This window comes from Artemia franciscana, chromosome 9 (assembly GCF_032884065.1).
Source record: "Artemia franciscana chromosome 9, ASM3288406v1, whole genome shotgun sequence".
In the NCBI taxonomy this organism is placed as follows: domain Eukaryota; kingdom Metazoa; phylum Arthropoda; class Branchiopoda; order Anostraca; family Artemiidae; genus Artemia; species Artemia franciscana.
Window position 1 is genome coordinate 5598222 of NC_088871.1, and position 23161 is coordinate 5621382.

General features: G+C 34.3%; 1 protein-coding gene across 2 annotated transcripts in view; it reads left to right on the forward strand.

The window, feature by feature from the left end:
* The window catches only part of LOC136030926 (uncharacterized), a 73175-nt gene extending 50294 nt beyond the window's left edge, over window positions 1–22881 (forward strand). For both annotated transcript variants that reach the window (XM_065710034.1, XM_065710033.1), the window contains exons 6-9: window positions 9287–9518; window positions 12675–12883; window positions 15822–16000; window positions 22531–22881. In XM_065710034.1, coding sequence (XP_065566106.1) covers window positions 9287–9518; window positions 12675–12883; window positions 15822–16000; window positions 22531–22806 — 896 coding nt within the window. In that variant the 3' untranslated portion in view covers window positions 22807–22881. The remainder of the gene's footprint in view (window positions 1–9286; window positions 9519–12674; window positions 12884–15821; window positions 16001–22530) is intronic.
* The last annotated feature ends 280 nt before the right edge of the window (window positions 22882–23161 follow it).

A 23161-nucleotide genomic window follows, 5' to 3' on the forward strand; every position in this document is an offset into this window, starting at 1 on the left:
AAATTTCAAAATCTTCTCAAAAACTCATAACGCACGGTAAAGGTAGCAAAAGATTAAGATCTAGTCTTTTTGAAAAAAAAAAACGCCGTTAAAATTTTCCTCCCCCCTATTTTGGTACGCAGAAAATTCTTGGTTTTCAGAGAAAATAAGAGGCCGCGCAAGAGAAAAGCGCTAATTATAAGTTGTTGTCAGTGTTCTCGAGTTTTGAACAATATTGGAAATAAGATGCCGTATTAGAAATTCTAGCTAGGACCAGCAAATAACTGAAGATTATAAAACCTCTAGGGTCCTAGAATAGGAGGAAATACTTCCTTCAAAAAAAAACTAGAAGAAAAAATTTATATACGCAGCAAAATAAAAGCATATATTTTGGATTTCAACAACTAATTATAGGTCCTCCAATTGTTCTTCAAATGTCTTAAAAGAGATTGGGATAATTTCTTACATGCTTTGCAAATATCTTTGTTGTACATAAGGTATTTTTGAAAACCCCATTGCCTTTCCAGGACAAAAAAATAGCACTTCATATGGGGATAAATCCTTTGTTAGATGAAATTCAATAAAAAAAACACAAGTTTTTCAAATGAAAATAAGGAGCAACATTAAAACTTAAAACGAACAGAAATTACTCCGTATATGAAAGGGGCTTTTCCTCCTCAACGCTCCGCTCTTTACGCTAAAGTTTGACTCTTTCTCTTAACTCTATTTTTAAAACAGTAAGAAACTTTAGCGTAAAGAGCAGGGCATTGAGGAGGAAAATCCTCCTCAAGGAACAAAAAATGGATGACATTTCCGTTGATCAGCTCATCAAGCGCTATTGACTGCCGTCGAAAAAAAATCTATCGGTCTTAGTTCAAATTTGACTCTTTTGCCGTACGTCAAGTTTCACTTCAGCACTTAGAATAGAGCAAAGGATAAACTCTAATTTCCTTAAGAATGAGAGAACTTTTAAAGTTTAAGAGGCACATTTGATACCAATTCTCTATCGCAATCCCAAGTGCAAAAATCAAACGATCAACTCAGCTGAAATCACAAACAGAAATGGCCAAACAGATTTTTGGCCTCATGCATGAGTTCTACGAAGCGATCCAAAATGCAAAGTCATATTCGTCAATCCGGCCTAAGGTCCACACTTTCTGTAAAAACCACAGATGTTAGACCCTTACCACTTTTTATGAATAAGCTGAAATCGGGGTGCTAGGAACAAAAAAAAAAGACAAAATCAAAGTGTTGCTTTCGCAACACAGTGAGTTTAACTATTAAGTTTTCATAAAAATATATTGAGCAATTTTAAGCAAAAAGCGAAGGTTTCACATAGTTATAATTATAAGAAAAATAACTCATCTTCAGTTTTTATAGTTTAAATAACTCGTATTTAGTTTTTTATAGTTTTTAGTGAAGCAAAAATGAAACTTCAGCTTTTAGGGTTTTGACAAGTTCAAAAACAAATGATTTAAACAGATAAAATTGATAGAAATTACTGGCATATCAGAGAAGTGTGACTAATAGAGATTATTGCTGATACCAATAGTAAATTTTTCAAAGAAGTTTGACCAGTATTTTGACTTCTTGAGAAGTTATAGCGGAAAAAACTATTCAGAATGTATTTCAAATGAAATGAAATAAAAATATATAGTCAGGTGCAAATTTGTCACGTTCCAACTAAAAGTTTTACTAATATTCACGTATTTTATTTCATTCTATTCAGAAATTGAAAGGCAGGGTGGTCTAAGAAATCAGTTAAGAATACATTTAGTAAAGTGCATTTGTGTTTTCTCATGTTAATTGTAATTAGAGCTTCGTCGTTTGACACAATTTCATATTGTTTTGTGTTTTATTTCATTGCTCAATGTATCTTTTTTTCTTTTCCTGTTAATTATTGCATGAGTAATTTCTTCTCATTTCAAGTATTAATATCGATCATTGTTCTTGGTTAAAAAGGTTAATTATTATTTGCTATTTGTTTTAAAAATGGAAACTGATTACAAGATAGATACTACAAGAACATGCTGGTTCTTGATATCCTTACTAGATTGCCCAGGGTTAAGGAAAAACAGCCAAAAGCCTATGTCATATTCAATGAACACCACAGGATAGAGGATATCAGAATTATATATTTTAAACAAGTACATAAATTAGCCTCTTTATGATTAATAGCTATTATCTCAGTATGTTTAGTAAGTTACCATTGACATAAAAAAAATTCGCGAAATTAGAGTTGTTTCTTATGAAACAACCATTGTGATATGTTTTGCTTTCGAAGTGTTTTATTTCTTAGGCAAAAAAAAAAACTATAGATCTGATGCTCATTGACCGATATCTGTGAGATATGTATACTTATTTGAGCATAGTATCTATTATTCGAGAGTAAAAGCTCTAACAATATTAACATAGCTGTAATGAGGGAATCCGGGGCCCAGCTATTTACAAAATTAACAGAGTAGCTCAGTAATTTGTACTTAGGCGATCTTTTATATAAAATACCTTTCGTGAGCTGACCTGCATTTTAAATCCCTTAAATATCACCAGGAAACCTTCTGCACTTCCAGTTATTCTTAAAAGTGTTAATTACTTCGTATTTATTAAAGTTTTATTCGTTTTTTAGTTTGACTCGGTTGTTTGTTATAGTGTCTGTTCGTTTCGGCTTGACAGTGATTTATGATAGTTTTATGATTGAAAACCATTTGACTTATATTTATGCCCGTCTTTGGTTTAAGGTAGTTTCTTGCTTTTTTGAAAAACTTCTTTTGTGAAAAAAATTTTAAACTTAATTTCTGTTCCTTTTCAATTATCATCGTCTTTTTCTTTGATTATCAAAGAGAATATTTTAAATCTTTTTAGTTTAAGTCTTTGAGAATCAAGATTCTGGCTTACTACTCATATGTTTGACGAAATTTTGCAACCAATTCTAATGCTTTGGATTGCACTATAATGCGATTTATTGGTGCGAGGAAAATATTCAAATGTATAGGTTAAAAATCTGGTAAATCATTAGAACTCTATAGGGTTGCCGAAATTCTAACCTTGTCATGTTTCACCTTGACTATTAACCAATATTAATTAACCATTTATCTCGAAATGCCCTTAAAGTTTCAGCTTAGTTCCCCTAGCCTTTCCTAATATATCACAGATGCACCCTTTTGACCACCTTGAATGCAAGTAATTTAATTTGTTTAGTTTTACGTCCCCATCAGCCCTTTCCTGAAAGTTTCCACTTAATATCATATTCCATTCCCAAGATACTGTATCTGTGGCATTTTGACAACCTGGATGCACTTGCACTCTTTTGATTTAGTTCAAAAGTAGCATTAATAGTAGTAGTAGTAGTAATAGCAGTAGTAGTAGCAATAAGATTAGCAATAGTAGGAGTAGTAGGAGTAGTACTAGCAGTGGTAGTAGTAGTTGTAGTAGAAGTATTAGCAGTAGTAGTAGTAGTAGTACTAAAAGTAGTAGTAGTACTAGCAGTAGTGGCAGTAGTAACAGCAGCAGTAGTAGCAGCAGTAGTAGTAGTAGTAGTAGTTCTAGCAGTAGTACTAGCAGTTGCAGTATTAGTTATAGTAGTTGTATTATTGGTAGTAGTAGCAGGAGGAGGAGGAAGAGGAAGTTTTTTTAGTAGTTGTAATTGTGGTAGTAGTAGTAGCCGTAGTAGTAGTATTAGTTGTAGTTGTAGTAGTAGTACTAGAAGTAGTAATAGTAATAGTAATAGTAGCAGCTGTAGTATTTGCAGTAGTAGTAGTATCAATAGAAACAGTAGTAGAAAAAGAACGTTTATAATAGAAAATAGATGATAATAGATCATAATAATAGAAAATTATAATAGAAAATAAAAAAAGGAAGTTTTTTTTAGTAGTAGTTGCAGTAGTAGTAGTGGCAGAATAAGAAGTAGTAGTAGCAGTAGTAGTAGTGGTAGTAGTGGTAATAGTAGTTGCATTATGGTAGTATTAGTAGTAGTAGTAGGATGAGGAGGTTTATTAGCAGTAGTGGCAGCAGAAAGTGGTCATTGTTGCAGCTATAAGTGGTCAAATTTGCATGTAGCTGCAGCTGGAGTTCCTAGCAGTAGCGGTTGAAAGCAGTCACAAGTAGTCGCAGTCACTATGCCAAGCATTCATATTCACAGCTGTAAGACGTTGCAGGTTGTAAGTAGCTGCAGACGCAAGTCGGTTTTAGAATCACGTGTAGTGGCAATTGTAGTTCAAAGTAGTCACAGTTGCAGTCGGGAGCAGTTGGAGTCACAGTTGCAGGCAGTCAGAGTCTCAACTAGCTCAATCGTAAGTTTTCACAGCAACAAGTCAAATATGGCTCTGAAGCATGGGTGCTCCAGAAAGCAGATGAAGATTTACTAGATGTTTTCCAGAGAAATTGTCTATTGTTCTGGGTACCCTGCTGATTGGCCGTATTTCAAACAGTAGGCTGTACGAAAAGTGTGGTTCAATCCAGCTTTATACGGCTTTAAGGAAAGGTTGAGATTGCTAAGGCATGTTCTGTGAATGAAGGATGACAGATTACCAAAGATTTTCCTTTTTGGAAAGCAGTTCGTCCGCTATTGGGGTGGGAGGATGTCATAAATAAAAATTGAAAGGAAATGAAAGGAGGGTGTAAAGAGGGAGGCTTTGATATCAAAATCGAGAAGGAGCGTGAGTAGCTGTATTTGCCTCAAGCAGCTCGGTGCTGCAGTGAGTTGCTGGCAGTAGTAGTAGTATTTGTAATATGTCACAGGCATACGGCCGCGAATCAGAACGGCATTAACTTTTGACTAAACTACCAGAAGTCTTTAACAAATTGAAAAGGCTCGTAGAATTTCCGATTAAAATTGCCTGCAAATTAATTATATAAGTAGCCCAAGAAAAGAGTTTAGGGCTATAAAGTCTAGGGCTAAACCGAAAGCAGTTCCTCCGCTATTGGCGTGGGAGGATGTAGTAAAGATTTAAAGGAAACGAGAACTTCCTGGGAGGGTGTAAAGAGGGAGGCTTTGAATATATTGGGATGGCGAAGGAGCGTGAGTTGCTAGCAGTAATAGTAGTATTAGTAATATGTTACAGGCATACAGCCACGAATCAGAACGGCATTAACTTTTGACTAAAATATCAGAATTCTTTCAGAAATTGAAAAGGCTCGTAGAATTCCCGATTAAAATTGCCCGCAAATTGATTATATAAGTAGCCCAAAACAAAAGTTTTTCCTTGAAATAACCTGGATGATATGATTTTATTTACTATTAATTAAAAGGATTTTACAAAAAAGAAGTTTTTCAAAGAAAAATGTAGACCGTTTTAAACTTAAGATCAGCAGAAATCAATACCTATAATAGTCCTAACTAGAAACGACCAGAAATTACTATTAATGAATAAATGAAACCAAAACAAAAGAAATTAAGTGAGCAATCCTAGCAAACAGACATACAACAGGTACTATGTAAATCAATAAACTATTCCTAAAAGGAGTAAAACTTAAATTGAATATGCAAATTAAGCATTAAGCAAACAAAAATCACTACAAATAAGAGTTTGGCTTCCTCAGCTGTAAAAGTCTAAAGCTTACTTCGTCATTGGCACTTAACTGAAAACGAATTATATTACAAATATTTTCCTTTGTACTTATCACAACGCTGAAAATAAAAATAAAAATTACATCGATACAAAATTTTGAACTGAGACTGCTCAGAACACATACAGTTTTCACTACAAACAAGAATTTGGCGGCTACAACCCCTTCCCTCTTTGTAAAATTCTAAAGCCTACTGTGTCACCGGGTCTTTACTGAAAAGGAATTATGTTACAAATATTTTCTTTTTTATGTATCACAACGTTGACAATAAAATAAATTGCAGTGAAATTAAATCTTTCAATTTATATCATTTTATATCAGACTAGCTGTTAGGGTGGCGCTTCGCGCAACCCCAACACCTAGTTGGTGGGGCGCTTCGCGCCCCCCCAAGCCCCCCCCCCCGCGCGTAAGTCGTTACGCGCCATATTAGTTACGCGCCATTGTAGTTGTGTCCCTGTGTCCCACCTGTGAATATAGATATATTTATATATATGTGTTTCAAACTACGTAAAAATTGCGAATATACAACATTTTTGGCTTTTGCACTACTGGGAGCTTTCCGTTTCCAATTGCCAGCAATTGATCTGAAAATGTTTGACCAGAGTCATCGTTTTGCAATCGGACACGCATATTTGTAGTTAATTTTAATATTTTTACGTGTGCTCATAAATTAGAATTTTTCAGGCAAGCATTCATTTCGTCTGCAGGAGTTAAACTACGTAAAAATTGAGAATATACAACATTCTTGGCTTTCCCATTGTCTGTGCATATACAAAGCCGTATGCACTAATAATGACGTCATATGCAAACGCTCTTTTTACAAACAAACGAACATGCATACACACAACTCGTTTTTATATAGATAGATAGATAGATAGATACAATACAAATTAACTGCGTAAAACTTGCGAATATACAACATTCTTCGCTGTCCAATTGTCGCTGCATATAAATAGATTGTCAGGTTTACTGACCCTCGAACATGCAACGTACAATTGTCCATGGGAAAAAACAATCAGTATTAAGATCTATACCACATTTTTCTAATGATTGGCCTTGAGCTTTGTTAATGGTGATTGCAAATGCTAATCGAATTGGGAATTGCAATCTTTTAAATTGAAAAGGCAGATCTGTTGGAATCATGGGAATGCGAGGAATAAGAACAGCCTCACCCTCAAAAGGCCCTGTCAAGATTGTGGCCTCTATTAGGTTTTCCATTGTTTTTTTTTACGGCAAGTGCGTGCCATTGCAAAGCTTTGATGGGTTGATATTTCTTAAAAGTATTATTGGTACGCCTATTTTTAGTTGTAGCACGTGTGGTGGAAACCCTGTAAAATCTATGGAATTTAAAAATTCAGATGGATAATTAACCGCTTCATTTGGTTCCAAAACTGTGTCGACTGACTTGCAAAGGACTGCCTGGTCTCGAATCTTGGTCAAAACAATATTGTTGATTTCGTGGACGTCTATATTTTTGGGTGCGAGAATCGCTCTTTCACTTAGCCATTTATTATTCTTATAATTTTTTAGAATTTTCGGAAATACTTTTTCAATCAATTCATTTTTGGACGTCACTAAATTACAGAAATCAGCAGGTAATTGTATACGTCCTGAAATTGAGTCTATCGTATCATAAATGTCTTTTTGTTCCGACGTTAACTTGGAAATTTTATTTTGTACATACGACAATAGATCACTCGTACTGTAACTTTGTTCACGATCCAATTCTACACATGTCGAAACAGCAGTGATACGGTTAGGTGAAGGCATTCCCAAATCCTCAAGAGGTTTGTTTGCCATACGTACGCACAAATCTTCTATAATAACTAAAGTGTAGTTATAAATTTCTGATGTAAAATCAAAAGTCATATCTGACGTCTCTAACTGTTTTCGATGGAGTATATCTTCGGACATTTTTGACTTATATTTTTCCCATAACTCTGTAGGAGCTGATGGAGAGCAAGTGCACGAATTTGACTTGGGGTTGACGTTTCGCACGCGTCATTGATGCAGTTATCCCAGTGTTGGTCATTCTCCAATAAATTCAGAGCTTGGCATGCACTACGGTAAGTGTCACGTATAGCACCGTTTACAGTTCTCAAATACTCAAAGGATGTCGGACCAGGTACATTCACCAAAAGCAGGCGTAGAAAGAAGCATTCATGTTGATTGGGGTGAACGGTGCAGAGTCTTCCTATCGTGGTATCTTTGAAGATGGTAGGTTGGCCGTAAACCCACTGGTTATCTACTTTGATGGTGGTACCGTTGCCATTCTAGGTTCTTCAGTCATTTTACAATTAGAAATTTCTCTTTCAACGGTCTTCTTACAATTAAAAATTTGTCTTTGAACGATATTCTTAAATACCTGTGTCCTGGTCGTCATTTATATTCCCTGTGTCCCGGTCGTCATTTGTGTCCCGGTATCCCAGTCTGTAATTTCTCTTTGAGTGTCCCGGTTGTTATTTATATTCCCTCTGTCCCGGTCGTCATTTGTGTCCCGGTCTATAATTTCTTTTTGAGTGTTTTTTCTTTTTAGTATTTTTTAGTTTTTTACATTTTTTCTTTTTTCAGTTTTCTTTTTCTTCTTTATTTTTCAGCTTCACTATGAAATACATATCACCGAACCTTTGTTTTTTTAACTAAAATCTGGAAGGCATTGATGATCTTATCCAAGTCAAAATCCCAAACCCAATCATCATCGCTATCATTTTCAGTTTTGATATGTTTTGACTCTCACTGTCCAGGTGGATCTTCATCTAACTGCGCGGTTTTGCGTTCTTTAGCCTCAAGCCTGTTTCCTTGCTGTTCTTTTGATTCCTCGGCACGCTTTCTTATCTGACTTTCTCTATCAGCAGCAAGTTTTTTGGCATAGACTCTTTGAGCATCTTCATCGGCTTTTGCCATTGTAAGTTCATCAGTCATTTTAAACTTAAACATTAATAGATTTCTACGTGAACATATATGTCTTAAATATCTTTAATGACGTCACCGTCATAGCAAAAATGACGACAACTAACTTCATGACGTCAGTTGACACAGAAACATGACGTCACCTGATCCACAGACAGACAAATTATTTTTATATATATAGATATTCCGTTTAATTTAGAAAATCATGTGAAAATGTCATCTTTGAGCTCCTCAGGTATGCATGTCGTAATAGAGAATATAATCTTTGGAAACTCTGCAAATCTTGGCCAAGGTAGCAATTCATAAGAGTTCACTCGAAACACAACTAGATATTGACAAGACTTTTTTCCTATTTCCTGGACCCTTAAATATCTTCCTCGTCCCCCAACCCCCCGAAGAAAGTGTATGATTTTCTCCCCTTGTTACCATTCAATCCCTTTTGACTAGTAAATTGGCAGGTAAAGTATTAAATTACAAATGGAATGAACTCTTTTCATGATTTTATAACCACTCCTTAGATAAAAAGTGGCTTGGCTAAAAAAATCATGGAAGCCATAGGATATCGCTCTTTACTTAGGCAGTGCTAGTGCACTGCCTTTGATTGTAACAACCAATGCAAACAATTCTGTAAACATGTACTTTTTAAAATGTAATGAATCTAAGATAAGAAAGCTGATTACTTAACAAGGAAAAAAATATTTTACATTTAAGCCATACAAATTTTAAGTATCAGGGCGCCACTATCCAAAGATTCACTGTATAAAAATCGAAAAGTCATGACTTTGAGAATTCAAAGGACTGGCAATTCTACTAAGCTATTTCTCTGTTTCAGTTGGTCTTACCGTAGTTTTAATTGACATTCCGTATGACATCATGTGCGTGAATTTCTTGCACTGGACCTGGCATGATACTGATCCTAACATTGCTGATCGCTTCTACTGGGTCCCGTGGAATTCTTTTTATTTCCATGCTACGTTTGCTGCGAGTTTTACATTTTTTTTCCACTTTTGGAAGAGAGTTATTATTGGGCAAAAACCAAGTGATAGCAAATGGAGAGCTGGAACGTATGTAAAGTATTTTTTACGCTGAAATTTCTTCAAAAATGTCAAATCTGCAGTATTGCTCAAGATCTTTGATTTTAAAGGGAGCGATGGGGGCAACAATTAAAAAACAGGCAAGATGCTACCTCTTTTCTGAAAAATATAAAGTAACTCCGAGGACGAGGATACCAAATCTGTGGTTAGAATGATTGTTTATTTAAAAAATACTATTAAGCATGCAGGACGCACGCTGAAAGGGCACGAACAAATGCAGCCAAACCCTTTGCGTATCTGTATTCTTTGGCTAGGGTAATGCGCATCACGTCTATTGCTTTAATGTGTTTATGCATTTAAATAATACAGGGTAGATTCGCATAAAATTCTATAAAAAAAAAATAAGAAAATAAAAAAATTATGAATATGGCAGAAGATTTGAATACAAGGAATTAGTAGACAATTCTCGGGAGCGACATTGTGCGCTATTGGCATTTCTAACCATATCTTGTAATTTTGATTTTCTGCTTCTGTCGTACATGTAAAGATTAAAACCAAGTTGATTTTTGAATTTAAAAAAAAGGGAATAAGTTGTGGGAAAAGTCAAAGCTATGGCCAATTGTAGAAAAAAGCCAAGACAGATTATCCAATTAAGGAACAGCATGTACAATTTCTAAATCTTTTTTTTTACAATAATAGTTGTGACTATGGTATGGTTCGGGCATGTTAGATTGAAGCTTCAAACGTTGTAGTTAGATAGAACGTAATACAAGTAAGTGTGTAACGTTAAAATCAAGGGAAAGTATATGCAATTACTAAAACTTATTTTTATTTTCCATCGACAGAGGTGACTATGGTATAGTTGGGGCATAGAGTAGAAAATTTGAAGTGAAATGTCAAAATAAAAAATTACAGTAATGTCTTATATTAGAAAATTAAATAAAAAAAAATAATTTTTTTAGCTGAAAGTAAGGAGCGACATTAAAACTTAAAACGAACAGGAATTACTCCGTATATAAAATGGGTTGTCCCCTCCACAATTCTTCGCTCTTTACGCTAAAGCTTTTAATTGTTTTAAAAAGTAGAATTGTGGCAAAGAGTCAAACTTTAGCGTAAAGAGCGAAGAATTGCGGAGGGGACAACCCATTTTATATACGGAGTAATTTCTGTTCGTTAAGTTTTAATGTCGGTCCTTGCTTTCAGCTAAAAAAATTATTTTTTTTTATTTAATTTCTGAACGTTTTTGAATTAATGCATGTTTGGTTTTGGCTCTCCGCACATAAATTATTATTAAAATTAAATTTGTATATTAATTCTTTTTTTGGCTAAATGGCTTTCTCTTAGTTTTGATCAGACGATTTTGAGAAATAAGGGGTGGAGAAAGAGGCCTAGTTGCCCTCCAATTTTTCGGCTGCTTAAAAAGGCAACTAGAACTTTTAATTTTTAACGAACGTTTTTATTAGTAAAAAATATACGTAACTTATAAATTAGCAACTTACGTAACAAACTTTCATAATCTTATATTTTTATTATGTATAGAAGGGGGTTTCTATCCTCGTTAATACCTCGCTCTTTACACTAAATCTTAAGTTTTGTCCCAATTCTTTAAGAATGACCCCTGAATCAGAAAGGTCGTAGAATAAATAGTTTAAATTACTACAAATACTTTAGCATAAAGAATGAGGTATTTATCTCCTCCTAAATACCTCGCTCTTTATACTAAAGTATTTTTAGAAACCCCTCAAATGCGTTATAATTTCTGTTCGTTTTAAGTTTCAATGCTACTCCTTCCTTTCATTTGAAAAAACTTTTCATGTTTATTTTTCATTGTTTTCTTATGGTAATGCTAGAAAATCATTCGCCCTTTTCCTTGAATTTTTCCTCCCCCATGACAGATTCCTCCAAGGAAAGATCTTCCAACATAGCCCCCTCCCCTCAGCCCCACCCCCCAAACAAAATAAAATCCCCTGAAACGTCTGTACACTTCCCAATAACCATTACTATATGTAAACACTGGTCAAAGTTTGTAACTTGCAGTCCCTCCCCCAGGGCTTGTGGGGTAGTAAATTATCCCCAAATACATAGTTATTATAGTTTTCGACTATGCTGAACAAAATGGCTATCTTAAAATTTTGATCCGTTGACTTCAGGAAAAAATGAGCGTGGGAGCTTGAAACTTCTACAGTAGGGTTCTCTGATACGCTGAATCTGATGGTGTGATTTTCATCAAGATTCTATGATTTTTAGGGGGTGTTTCCCCCTATTTTGTTAAATAAGGCAAATTTTCTTAGGCTCGTAACTTTTGATGGGTAAGACTAAACTTGATGAAACTTATATATTCAAAATCAGCGCTATAATGTTATTCTTTTGGTGTAGCTATTGATATCAAAATTCAATTTTTTAGAGTTTTGGTTACTATTGAGCCGAGTCGCTCCTTACTACAGTTCATTACCACGAACTGTTTGATCAAAGCTAAAGTCCGAGTCATTGGACGTGATCACCAGTCAGAATATACTGCAGTCATGACTTAACCGTTTTGAAGATCATGTACCATTTTATTAAAAATACGTCAAAATGGCAGCATCGAAATTTTATTTTCTCGATTAGCTGGCTCTTATACGTTATAAAACTGGATTTTTTAAATTGTCGATTCTGATATATATGTATGATAATATTCAGAAAACTTTGACAAGAACTAGAAGAACTTTCTAATATGGTTATATCTTTAGCTTCCTTTGGAAGCATCATTATGTTTTTTTTTTAGCTTTTTCTTTCGAGTGGCGGGCAGAGTTTTTCATCACTATAGTCTATGGGGCAAATCAAATGTTTCAAACGATAACTTATACCTGATAGAAGAGCTGCATTCTAACTTTTTATTAAAAGTCTTTGAAAGTTCAGAGGAATTTTTGTCTGAACCCTAAAGTGTTACAGATAAATACTTAACAACATGATCCATTTAAAATATGAATAGTTGATAATCGTTACCAATAACGTCAAATGTAATCTTATAAGGTCTTACCATATATGCTTTCCAAAATAATCAAACAAATAGCTTAAATATGCACAAGGTATAAGTTATATTAAAGACATTGGTAGCACATTTCACACACCATAACTAATTGCAACTATATGTTAAATTTATTTATTCTAGTTTCTATATCATACTTAATTACTTTTATTCTCCAGAGCAAAACAAGAGCTAATCTGTGCCACGCTTACCGGATTATGCGGTATGCCAGGAGGAGTTCTTCAATTTATTCCACTTTACCATCCTCTTCATGATATTTTCAAAATTCACTCTGAGAATTGCTTCTTTATGTTGGCAGCAACTTTTCTTTTCATTGCGTGGTCGGCGGATCGTCAGCAGAAAGATCCTTCAGCCAGATTGAAAGTAGGTAGGTATTAGTTAGAGTCTTACAAGAGAAAAAATTGTTTTGTATAAGATAAAATTTGTAACGTAGGAAGCTCAAGGTGAAAATTCTTCTATATAAAAGTTAAAAAAAAATTCATAAATTAACAGGTCACTATATATGTAGGAGATGTCCGGGAATTTTTAGGAGAGATATCATTTGATGGGAAATCGAAAGCTCTAGCATCTTTTTCAAAACCAAAAGCAAGTGAATGGAGTAATCTTCCCTCCCAGCTCCCAGTAATGGGCATTACCCAGTTCCGCAGTAATGCCCATAATATCGGATCCAAATTTCAAGATAACTATTTTGTTCTAAATAGTCAAACTGGACAATAAATATGCCTCTGGTTATGACCAGCCCCCACACCCCCCCCCTCCCCACAAATTCTGCGGCAAGGGTTGTGAATTATTCCAATAGCACCTACTTACAGATATATTTATAGCTGCGAAAAAGAGGTATGCTTGGCCGCAAGTGTATGAATGGCTTGAAACTCTTAAGCATCGTTTCCGAGGCCAAGAAGAGCATATATACTTTTGGAAAATGGGAGAGGTGATCAAACAGTTCGTGGTAACGAACAATAGTAAGGAGTGACCCGGCTCAATAGTAACCGAAACTCAAAAAATCGAATTTTAATACCAATAGTCACATCAAAAGAATTGCATTTTTATGCTGATTTTGAATATATAAGTTTCATTAAGGTTAGTCTTATTCATAAAAAGTTACGAGCCTAAAAAATTTGCCTTATTTTCGAAAATAGGGGGAAATATCCCCTAAAAGTCACAGAATCTTAACAAAAATCACACCTTCAGATTCAGCGTATCAGAGAACCCTATTGTAGAAGTTTCAAGCTCCTATCTACAAAAATGTGGAATTTTGTATTTTTTTTGCCAGAAAACAGATCACGAATGCGTGTTTTTTTTTCCAGGGGTGATCGTATCGACCCAGTGGCCCTAGAATGTTGCGAGAGGGCTCATTCTAACGGAAATTAAAAATTCTAGTGGCGTTTTTAAGTGACTAAGAAAATTGGAGGGCACCTAGGCGCTCTCCTACGCTCATTTCTTCCACCAGATCAAATTTTGAGACGGCCATTTTGTTCAGCATAGTCGAAAAACTTAATAATTATGTATTTAATCCCCCACAGCTCCCGGGGGAGGAGCTGCAAGTTTTAAACTTTAACGTTTTAAATAGTGTTTTTATTGTGTAAAATAACACGTTTCTTATTGTTTTAAATAGTAGAGTTGTGAGAAAGAGTCAAACTTTAGCGTAAAGAGCGGGGTGTTGAGGAGGGGACAACCCCTTTCATATACGGTATAATTTCTGTTCATTTTAAGCTTTAATATTGCTCCTTACTTACAGTTAAAAAAACTTGCTTTTTTTATTTAATATGGTGCACAGAAATAGACCAAAAAACTTTTCCTTGATCAGTTTAAACTAACAATGATAATTCCTTGGGCTAATATCGACTTAACGCTATAGAAAAAAAGCTGTTGGGCTCAAAAACGGCCAATGCTCGTTTTTTTTCGATTGGCATAAAATGTTTCTGTGATTAACGGTTGGGGTTATGGTTCCCCGAAGGAGAAGGAAAAAATAGAAAAATAGCTTCCTCAAAAACTGACCTCGACAAAGGGGGCAAGAATACAAAAAAACTAAGTTTTCCCCTAACGTCTTGAAACGTACGTCCCTAAGTTCCTGGGGCGAGTATCCTCAGCTGGCCTGAAAATCCTTTGGCCAAATGTGTCCACCAAATAGGGCATCCTCATTATCTCAAAAACGACCAGATGAGATCCAGGGGGTCTCATCTGGGAGATCCAGATGAGATCTCCACATGGGAGGTCCAGATGAAAATTCTGCGCTATGGTGGGGGGGATTAAGTTGATTCTGAATTTCAATTGTGGGAGGGAACAAAGGCGAAACTAAAAACGATTTGCCTATCAAATGCCTATGCTTATTGTAAATTGTTGATACTTCCAGAGGCAGATATATGAAACAATCAGGACACTTTCATTAGTCCTTTCCAGTAATATGGTTTGTTACTGTGATTTTCTTTTTTACCAATAAAAAATCCCACTGTCATTTTCAATAAAACACAGATGAAAACCTCAAACGGTGCATTTTAATGTACCCAAAACATCGTAATTCCTAACTATCATTTAGCCTTCAGATAAATAGCCCATGAAAATAGTTTTAAGGAAATGGGGTGGAGGTAGAAATTGATATGTAGCCCCTATTAGTTTCTTTTATTGTGGATAGGAGGGAAGATGAACCGTCCTCATCCTCAACCTCCCCCTAGGGGTTGTAGAAACTCTGGCGGATGTTTACTCGACTGTAAATTGTGAGTTGTAGACCTTTTTTTAAATTTAAAGTGATTGGAAACCAACCAGCCACTGTACTGGAGTTATTTTTGATATCCAGTCCTTTTTTGACCGTTGAGGACATCTGATCGACATTTTAATGTACCTATTTCGTACTCCCTCTGCGGCTGCTCAATTTTGCGTTTAGGGATATATTCCATGGAGGGGGATTATTAAGAAGAAACTCTCTACACAGGGAATTTTCTAGGAGGAGGGGTGATTTCCAGGGGGAGACTTTTCCGGGGAAAATTTTCAGTGGGGAGAATTTTCCAAGGGAGAATCTTGCACGGGTAAATTTTCCTTGAGGAAATTTTCTGGAGAAATTTTTTGTGGCGAAAAATTTTTCATAGGGGAGGGGGAGGAACGTTGGCCTCCATTACAATATTGCTCCTTTATTTATAGCATTGGCAATCATGGCTGGCATGATGTAACGAACGATGACAAAAATTTTCACCTTTACAGTCCTCTTTGGACTGTCAGGGTGGAATGGATGTATTGCATGTAACCATTATTCATTAATGCCAAAAAACTCTAAAGAAAACTGAACACACATAGAATGTTGTTTTTTTCAGTATCTGTGAGGAGTTTTCTAAGAAGAATAAACGAGAATGTAATCTCTTTAATGCTCCACTACAGTTGTTACCTTGGAATTGTGATTTTTGGAAAACCAGAAAACGAAGTTTCTACTGGACCACATGAAAAACTTGGCCCATGCAATGAAATAGTACCAGTACAAACTGTTTTCGGAATGGTAAGCATATCTTTTCGGGTGATTTCTAAAGAATACGAAAAACTTCCCAGTTTTGACCAGTAGACTTAATGGAATTCTATTAACTTTTGAAAATTGTTGTTTTGCTGGCAAACTACTGAGATAGGGAACTGTTAGTGTATTCCTTTTGAAGCTCTAGAGACTCCATATTAGAATTCTGGATTGTAAAGACATGAATATTTCAAGGATACTTTAAATAGTTTGAAAGAGTCAAGGTTGATTGTATTGTCCCAGAATCGGGTTGTAAAATGGAAAAACAAAAAAGTGTTTGTCCAAAATACACTCACTGAGTAAATGAGTCAGAATACTAATCCCTCATAAAAGATTCTATATAAACAAATTGCGTGGCAATTCCTAATTTGATGACTTGGTCCCAATTTAATGCCCCATTGCAATAGTCTCATAAACTTCTACATAATTTTGGAATTTTTGAAAGTATAGACAATAAAAAGAGGCTTTTATCGGACGAGAGTACCATCATAATTTAGTAAAAATTACATTTGACCATAATTTTTGTTAAGAAATCCCAGCTGCCTCTATGCAAATTGAAGTTAGTTCTGAAAAGCAAGTGTCTTTCACCATCTAGAACTCTTAGTACGATTGAAATATTACTGCCTGGGTAGTATAGATTCTTTTACCACTAAGAATTTACCATTAAGAATTTAAATTAGATTTTCAAATCTTACAAGAGCGAAGTTACATCGCCAAGGCTCGGTTTCTCTCTGGCTTCCCAACTTCGTAGCAGCTCTTTACAAAGTCTAAAAGCGCTTCCTAATTGACTTTTCCACAAATTCAAAACTAAACCTTACTTTGACGATTATTTTTAATAGTAGGAGAATATGAAAAATTACATTTAAATTAAACAAAAAAATTGGCTATAAACTAGAGTAAACATACAAAAACGAGAAATCCACTTAGCTCTTGGCCAGTTCGATTATCTGCATAAGCTTTATTATATTCTAACATCGACAAAAACGAAATTGGTGAAATGGAACATTCCATTAGTTCCAATAGTCTAGGAATATTAAGTTCTTTTACTAGAATTATACGTGACAAAGGATCACAGAATTATAGATGATATAGACAGAAATCATAATTATAAGAAAAATGATTTATCCATATTAGAATTATAGACTGTTCCTAGAAGATTATAGGCCACACGGCTATTACGAACTCCTTTTCCGCCCTAATTCAAGCAGCCCTTACACGATTTCAACGCATTAAAAAGGCTAAATGTTTTTAGTTTTATTTCACGTAATTAAAGTTTTTTTTTCTAAAGCTAGAGAAAAGTAGGTCGTCACTGGATGGGGTGGAAGGAAAGAATTAAAACAATTTGAAACTTCTTGGGAGGGTATACAAAGAAAGCGAGACTCTGAATAGATCAGGGTAGAAGAGGAGTGTCCGTGTCTATGTTGGCTTCGGGCGGGTCGGAGCTGTAATGAGTTGTCAGTAGTACTAGCATTAATAGAAAGGTAGCCAGATTAGGTACAAGTTTTGAATTGAATGCAAGTGTTTATAATGGGGTCTCTTCAAAGGGGGCAAGCCTTTCGGGGAGGAGGTAATATTTTAAAACTAGACAGTAAAAGCTGTCTTTCAATGGACCTGGATAGATTGGAATAAAAATAAATGTCAGTCCGTCAATTCCAGGCAAAAAACTACTCACCTTTTAATTGGAAACCGATATTTACCGATTAAGTGGAAACTGTCTAGCTACTTCTATGACATGTCTAATTTTATTTTGGAGGCAACTAAGGAACGAAGAAAACTGTTAAAAGATGACACTCACTCTTGTTTCTATAAAAACAAAAATAATAAAATCAAAAAATGTTCTCTGAAGTTACTCAATACAATCATAAAGGTAAGTTATGGATTATAAAAACCACTACTGGCAAAAAGGTACTATAGGTAGATTTGTGTATATTTTTCCAAAACTAGTTTTTTTACATGCCAACTTAACCCAAACTATTTTGAAGTCCGAAAGGCATAATACAAGCGAGAATATAACCTGTTTGAAATGATGAAATTTCAGGTCAATCAATCAATCAATCAATTTATTAATACTAAAAGAAAAACTATTACAAAAGTAAAGCGGTTACTAGGCCCAAGAAGCTTTGCTTGTAATGGACCACAGAGAACAAGAATAAAACACTTATATATATATATATATATATATATATATATATATATATATATATATATATATATATATATATATATATATATATATATATATATATATATATATATATATATATATATATATATACATATATATATATATATATATAAACACAAAAAAAAACAAAGAAACAACCAAACAAAAAATGTGATAGAAATGTGAACTTGACTTAGACTTTCAATTAAAATTCTACTGAGCTAAAATGAAGTTTTTTTTATATGTTTGGTAACGTGACAGAACCAGTGGCAGTAGTATTTTATAATTTCATTCAAGCAGATATTAAAACACTATTAAAGAGACTGTCGATCATAAATACAATTCTATGTATTATCATTAATATATTATCATAGCCACGATTTCATTGATAGACAATTAAATTCTTTAATGACAATCAGTTACTACGTCATTCAGTTGCATGCAGCCCCCTCTCTTGTTTCTTAAAGACATGCAATTGAAAGATTTTTTTTTCTTTGGTAAAAGCAGAAACATACAATCATTTTGAAAACGAAATATCAATGATAAAAAGACTTCATAATAGATCTATAAGCTAAATCCAGGTAAAAATTTAATATTCATATTTAGTTTTACCTTGACAAATTTTAAGGCCGACATACACGATGAATTTTTTCGAATGTTGAGAGAATGCTGTTTGTTTGTTTGTTTTTTTTTTTTTTTTTTTTTATTTACCAATAATAATTCTCTGAATAAAACCGTGTTCTCTGCTAAGGGATATATGTTATGTTTCTTGTGTCATAGTCTTCTGAAATCAATTTCCAAAAAGTAAAAAAAAAACAACAACAAAAAACATAATCCAAAAATCCTGTTTTTTGGATAGACTGATCGATAGATTTTAAACATATTACAAAAGTTATTTAATAAATAAAATCATTGATCCTCACAAAGACCTTAAGATCTGTAAAGCAGGGGGATAATGATGCAAAATATCTAAAGATGAAATAAACTAATAGATTTTGAAGGACAGGAGGTTTCTGATGTCTTTTTTCGCAGTTTCTTGGGGCAGGGTGGGGTGGAGCGCTGAAACCAGTAAACAATATTTAATAGGATTATTTTGTTGCATTTTTTCCATTTGTATGTGTTGTTGTTTTTTTATATATAAGATAGACTAGGTGGATAATCATGGGATGTTATGTTAGGTATTTATTTATAAGATATAAATCATAATATGAATTTGTAGCACAGGTCCTTAAGACTTCCTTTTTGCTGCGATAATTTATTAGTGTTGTCATTTTTATTTATGTTTATTTTGTGGATAAAAATAAAACCTACCTACCTACGTCTAAACACATACTGAGCGGGCTTCTCATGAAGAGAAACTACTTCACAAATTTGACTGGAAAGTAGAGAGAGAGAGAGAGAGAGAGAGAGAGAGAGTTCAATTAAACTTAAAAAACTTAAAACTTAAACCTGGCGATAAGGGACCCAACTGACCTTACAAAAAGAAACGTATACAAACATAACGCTATCCTTTTATAACCAACCCAAAAAATAAGCAAATTAAAATCAATGGATATACCTGGAAAAAAAGAAAAAGGAAACTTAGTGAAAAATAAATTCTATTAAAGGAAAGAAAAATAAAATGACAAATAAAAAATTATCTCAAAACTATGCAGACTAAAGCTAACGTTCAAAAAAGCAGCCAACAAATGCTGCATTACCTTACGACAGTGTCTTTTTTTTCTAGAACAAATGGACTAAATTTAGTCCTTCGCTATTTATTGGGATTTAATACTTGCTAATTTATTAAGCTAAATAATATGGCGTTCTTACACAGGTGATGGTCTTGAGAAGAAGCTTTCACATTTTTCCAACGATAATTCAAGCTTCTCCAGCTATTGAGTAAACACAGTCACCCAATGATTTAAAGGCTCCAATAGTTTTGCAAATCTTGCAAAGATTAGGGGGTTGCAAATTTGGAGTATAGCAGCTATCACGGAATCATAAAGAAAAATCAATACTTATATGAAAAATTAAGCCAGAACCAGATTCATCAAACACTTGTTTTTACTCAAACATAGTTTTGAACGCTGCAAAATTTTTTTTTCGGCAAAACAATTAGGAATACCCGTTTGAAATGCAGTTCGACTAGACTCAGGTTCAAGAAGGGCTATCTCTGAAAAATTAGAAAGTACCCTGAAACATGGCTCACCAAGACACAGCTACGAAGAATTGGTTAAGAAGAATAACATTGTCAATTAGAGTAGCTGTTTTCTCACTTATTCTAGTAGGTATAATCGTTATTGGCAGCATACCAGAGGAGATTATTATAGCGAGAAAGTATATTCACATAGAAGAAACATCCAAAAATTGAAGTTGAAATCATAAATGACAAACCCTATCACGTGACTGATTCTGAACCAGTTCCACTGTTACTTTGAGATAATTAAAGAAATCTGGAATAGAGCTACTTGGAGCGCAATAAACCTTCTTAATAGCCAATCCTTATACTGAAATTGAAGTTTCAATAAACAGTGACTCAATAAGTCCTTCCACATTCCAAGAAATATTTCTACAAATAGAATTTCAGAAATTATCCGACTATTAACTATTTAACGATCTTGAACTATTAATTGGAAACATCTAGTGACCAGATCTTGTGACCTGCAGCTTAACCCTGCAACTTCACAAAATTCGATCCTTGCTTTGCTACACATTTTTATTGCCATAAGCCTCTGGCGCTGCAATGAAAATACGTTTTTTGTTGTAAGGTTCTCCAACAATAAAGAATCCTAGTTTGCTAGTTTACATTTTGCAGCAAACGACAAATCTGCTATTTTCTGAGATTGAAGTTTATCAGTACCTGGACGACTTTATTTGGCTCCGTTGGGCCTGGATTCAATCTGAATCTGGTAGCACTAACCAGACATCTAACATCTAAGACATCTAATCCAGCATCAACATCTAAGTTTTTATTAAAACCCATGTGCTTACCAACTTTAGCCAACAATGTAGCTGTGCTCGAATCTTTCGCAGCTAGAAACTCTTTTACCACTGAACAAATCCGTACGGAAAGATTTGGAACTTCAATCCTAGCACTGGAACCAGACTTAGATAGGATTGAGTAGGTCAGGCTTGACATATTGATATAATTTCCATAAGCATGAGCTTTGAGGAAAGTATTTTTTTTGGTTTAATGCTATACTATGCTAAGTGTAAAAAAAAAACAGAGTTCCAACTTCTGAATTTGTACGTTTTGACAGTTACTTAAAGATTTTGATTAATTTTCCGCGTACAAATTTTGATTAAATATCAAAATTGCATTATTTGAATAAGCCCCAAAGCAACATTTTAAAGTTTTTTAATGGAAAGAAAATTACTTCCCGAATAAAGTAATACCCTTAATTTGGAATTATATGCCTAAATTCTTGTACTCAGGTTCTTGCAAATTCTTGTCCAGGGGTTGGTTTTAAAGGCACCTGCTCCCCTAGAAAGCTGCAATAAATACAGGATTGTGGTACTCAAAATATCAATAAGGGGACTAAGTTTTATCAGTGCCGTTGCAAGTGCTGTATACAATGTGTCGAAAAAAATAAATATACTAACCCCAAAAGATGGGATTTTTACTGTGGTTTTGAAGCTAAGAAATAGCGAGATGTTACAAAATTCAGAACTTCAGATGTATGGCCCTTCGAATCAGGGATCAGTCTTCGGGACTCCAGAATCAAGACTCAAGACCCACGCTTCTCATGCTCAGGCACTACTATCCTGAAGGTCAACCTTTCAAAAGGACAAAACAATCAAATATGAAGGTTATCTTTTCTGGGAATTCTGTACTCAGGGATATTGATCAACGATAAACATGTAAGAAGTCTTTAACGCAAGAACTTACACATTTATTTACCAAAGGCGGATATTACTTCTTCAAAAAATTATTGTCTGTTGTGTTAGGAGCAAAATTTTCGGTGACTTTGTATCTCCAGTCAAAACATTTTGTGGGACACATCAAAATGTATCCATCAAACTTTTTCCGGAATTTCAGAAAATTTAACATTCAGTGACAACTAGAAATGTAAATGTATATAACTAGTTCACCATTAACATTTGGGAAAATATTTGGTTACTAAACAGCACATAAAATACAAATGAAATTGCTAAAAATCATATTTTTATTGCGATCAGCAGTTTAATTCCAAAGAGCCCAACCTAAATTTATTTGTATTCTATAGACTTGTTATAGTTGTGCTTTGTTTTTAATTTCACTTACAATTGTTGGATCCAACGGCATGAATTTTTTTTTCAAAACTTAACCGTGACTTTTCTAACCCTGGCTTAGACGAGAAGCTATAAAAGGAAATTCTGCAAGCTTTTTTTTCAGACATTAGAAAAGCGAAAGTATCTTTGCAGCAGGGACTACGACGAGAAATACTTCGATTTTCACTGTCTTCCAGATGGGAAGATTCCAGAAGACGGAAGTGAATGGTACACAATATGTGGTGTACCTCTACCAAATAGAGCGGAGTACATAGCGATCATTGGGACTATTTGCTGGGTAGCATTTTTAGTATTTGGTAACATGTTCTTCCTCTCTGGACAAGAGGAAGGTTATTATAATTCCAAGAAAGATGTTTCAGAGCTAAAGAAAAGGAAATAGTTGCTATTTTCTTATTTTTTCAGCAATAATTGCTCCAACTACTGAATAATTTGTTAATAAATGATTTTACCATTATAGTTTCCTTAAGAATCATCTTTAACCCTGCAAAAACAGAGCAGAGTCTATCCTAAGTTCCTAGGTAGGATCATGAACCACCAAGATTGTTACCCCTATCCAAAAAAATGATGACGATTTAGAATAAAATTCACCCCTTTCATAACAGAAGATTAAGAAATTTGAGACGTCTTGGCAGTCCAAAATAGAGTGCAGAGAGAAGTTTAGGTTCAAGTTTAAGTTCTTTGTTAATTTATAGAAAAAGTTTTCACAGATCTATCAAATTAATGACCCGCAGTGA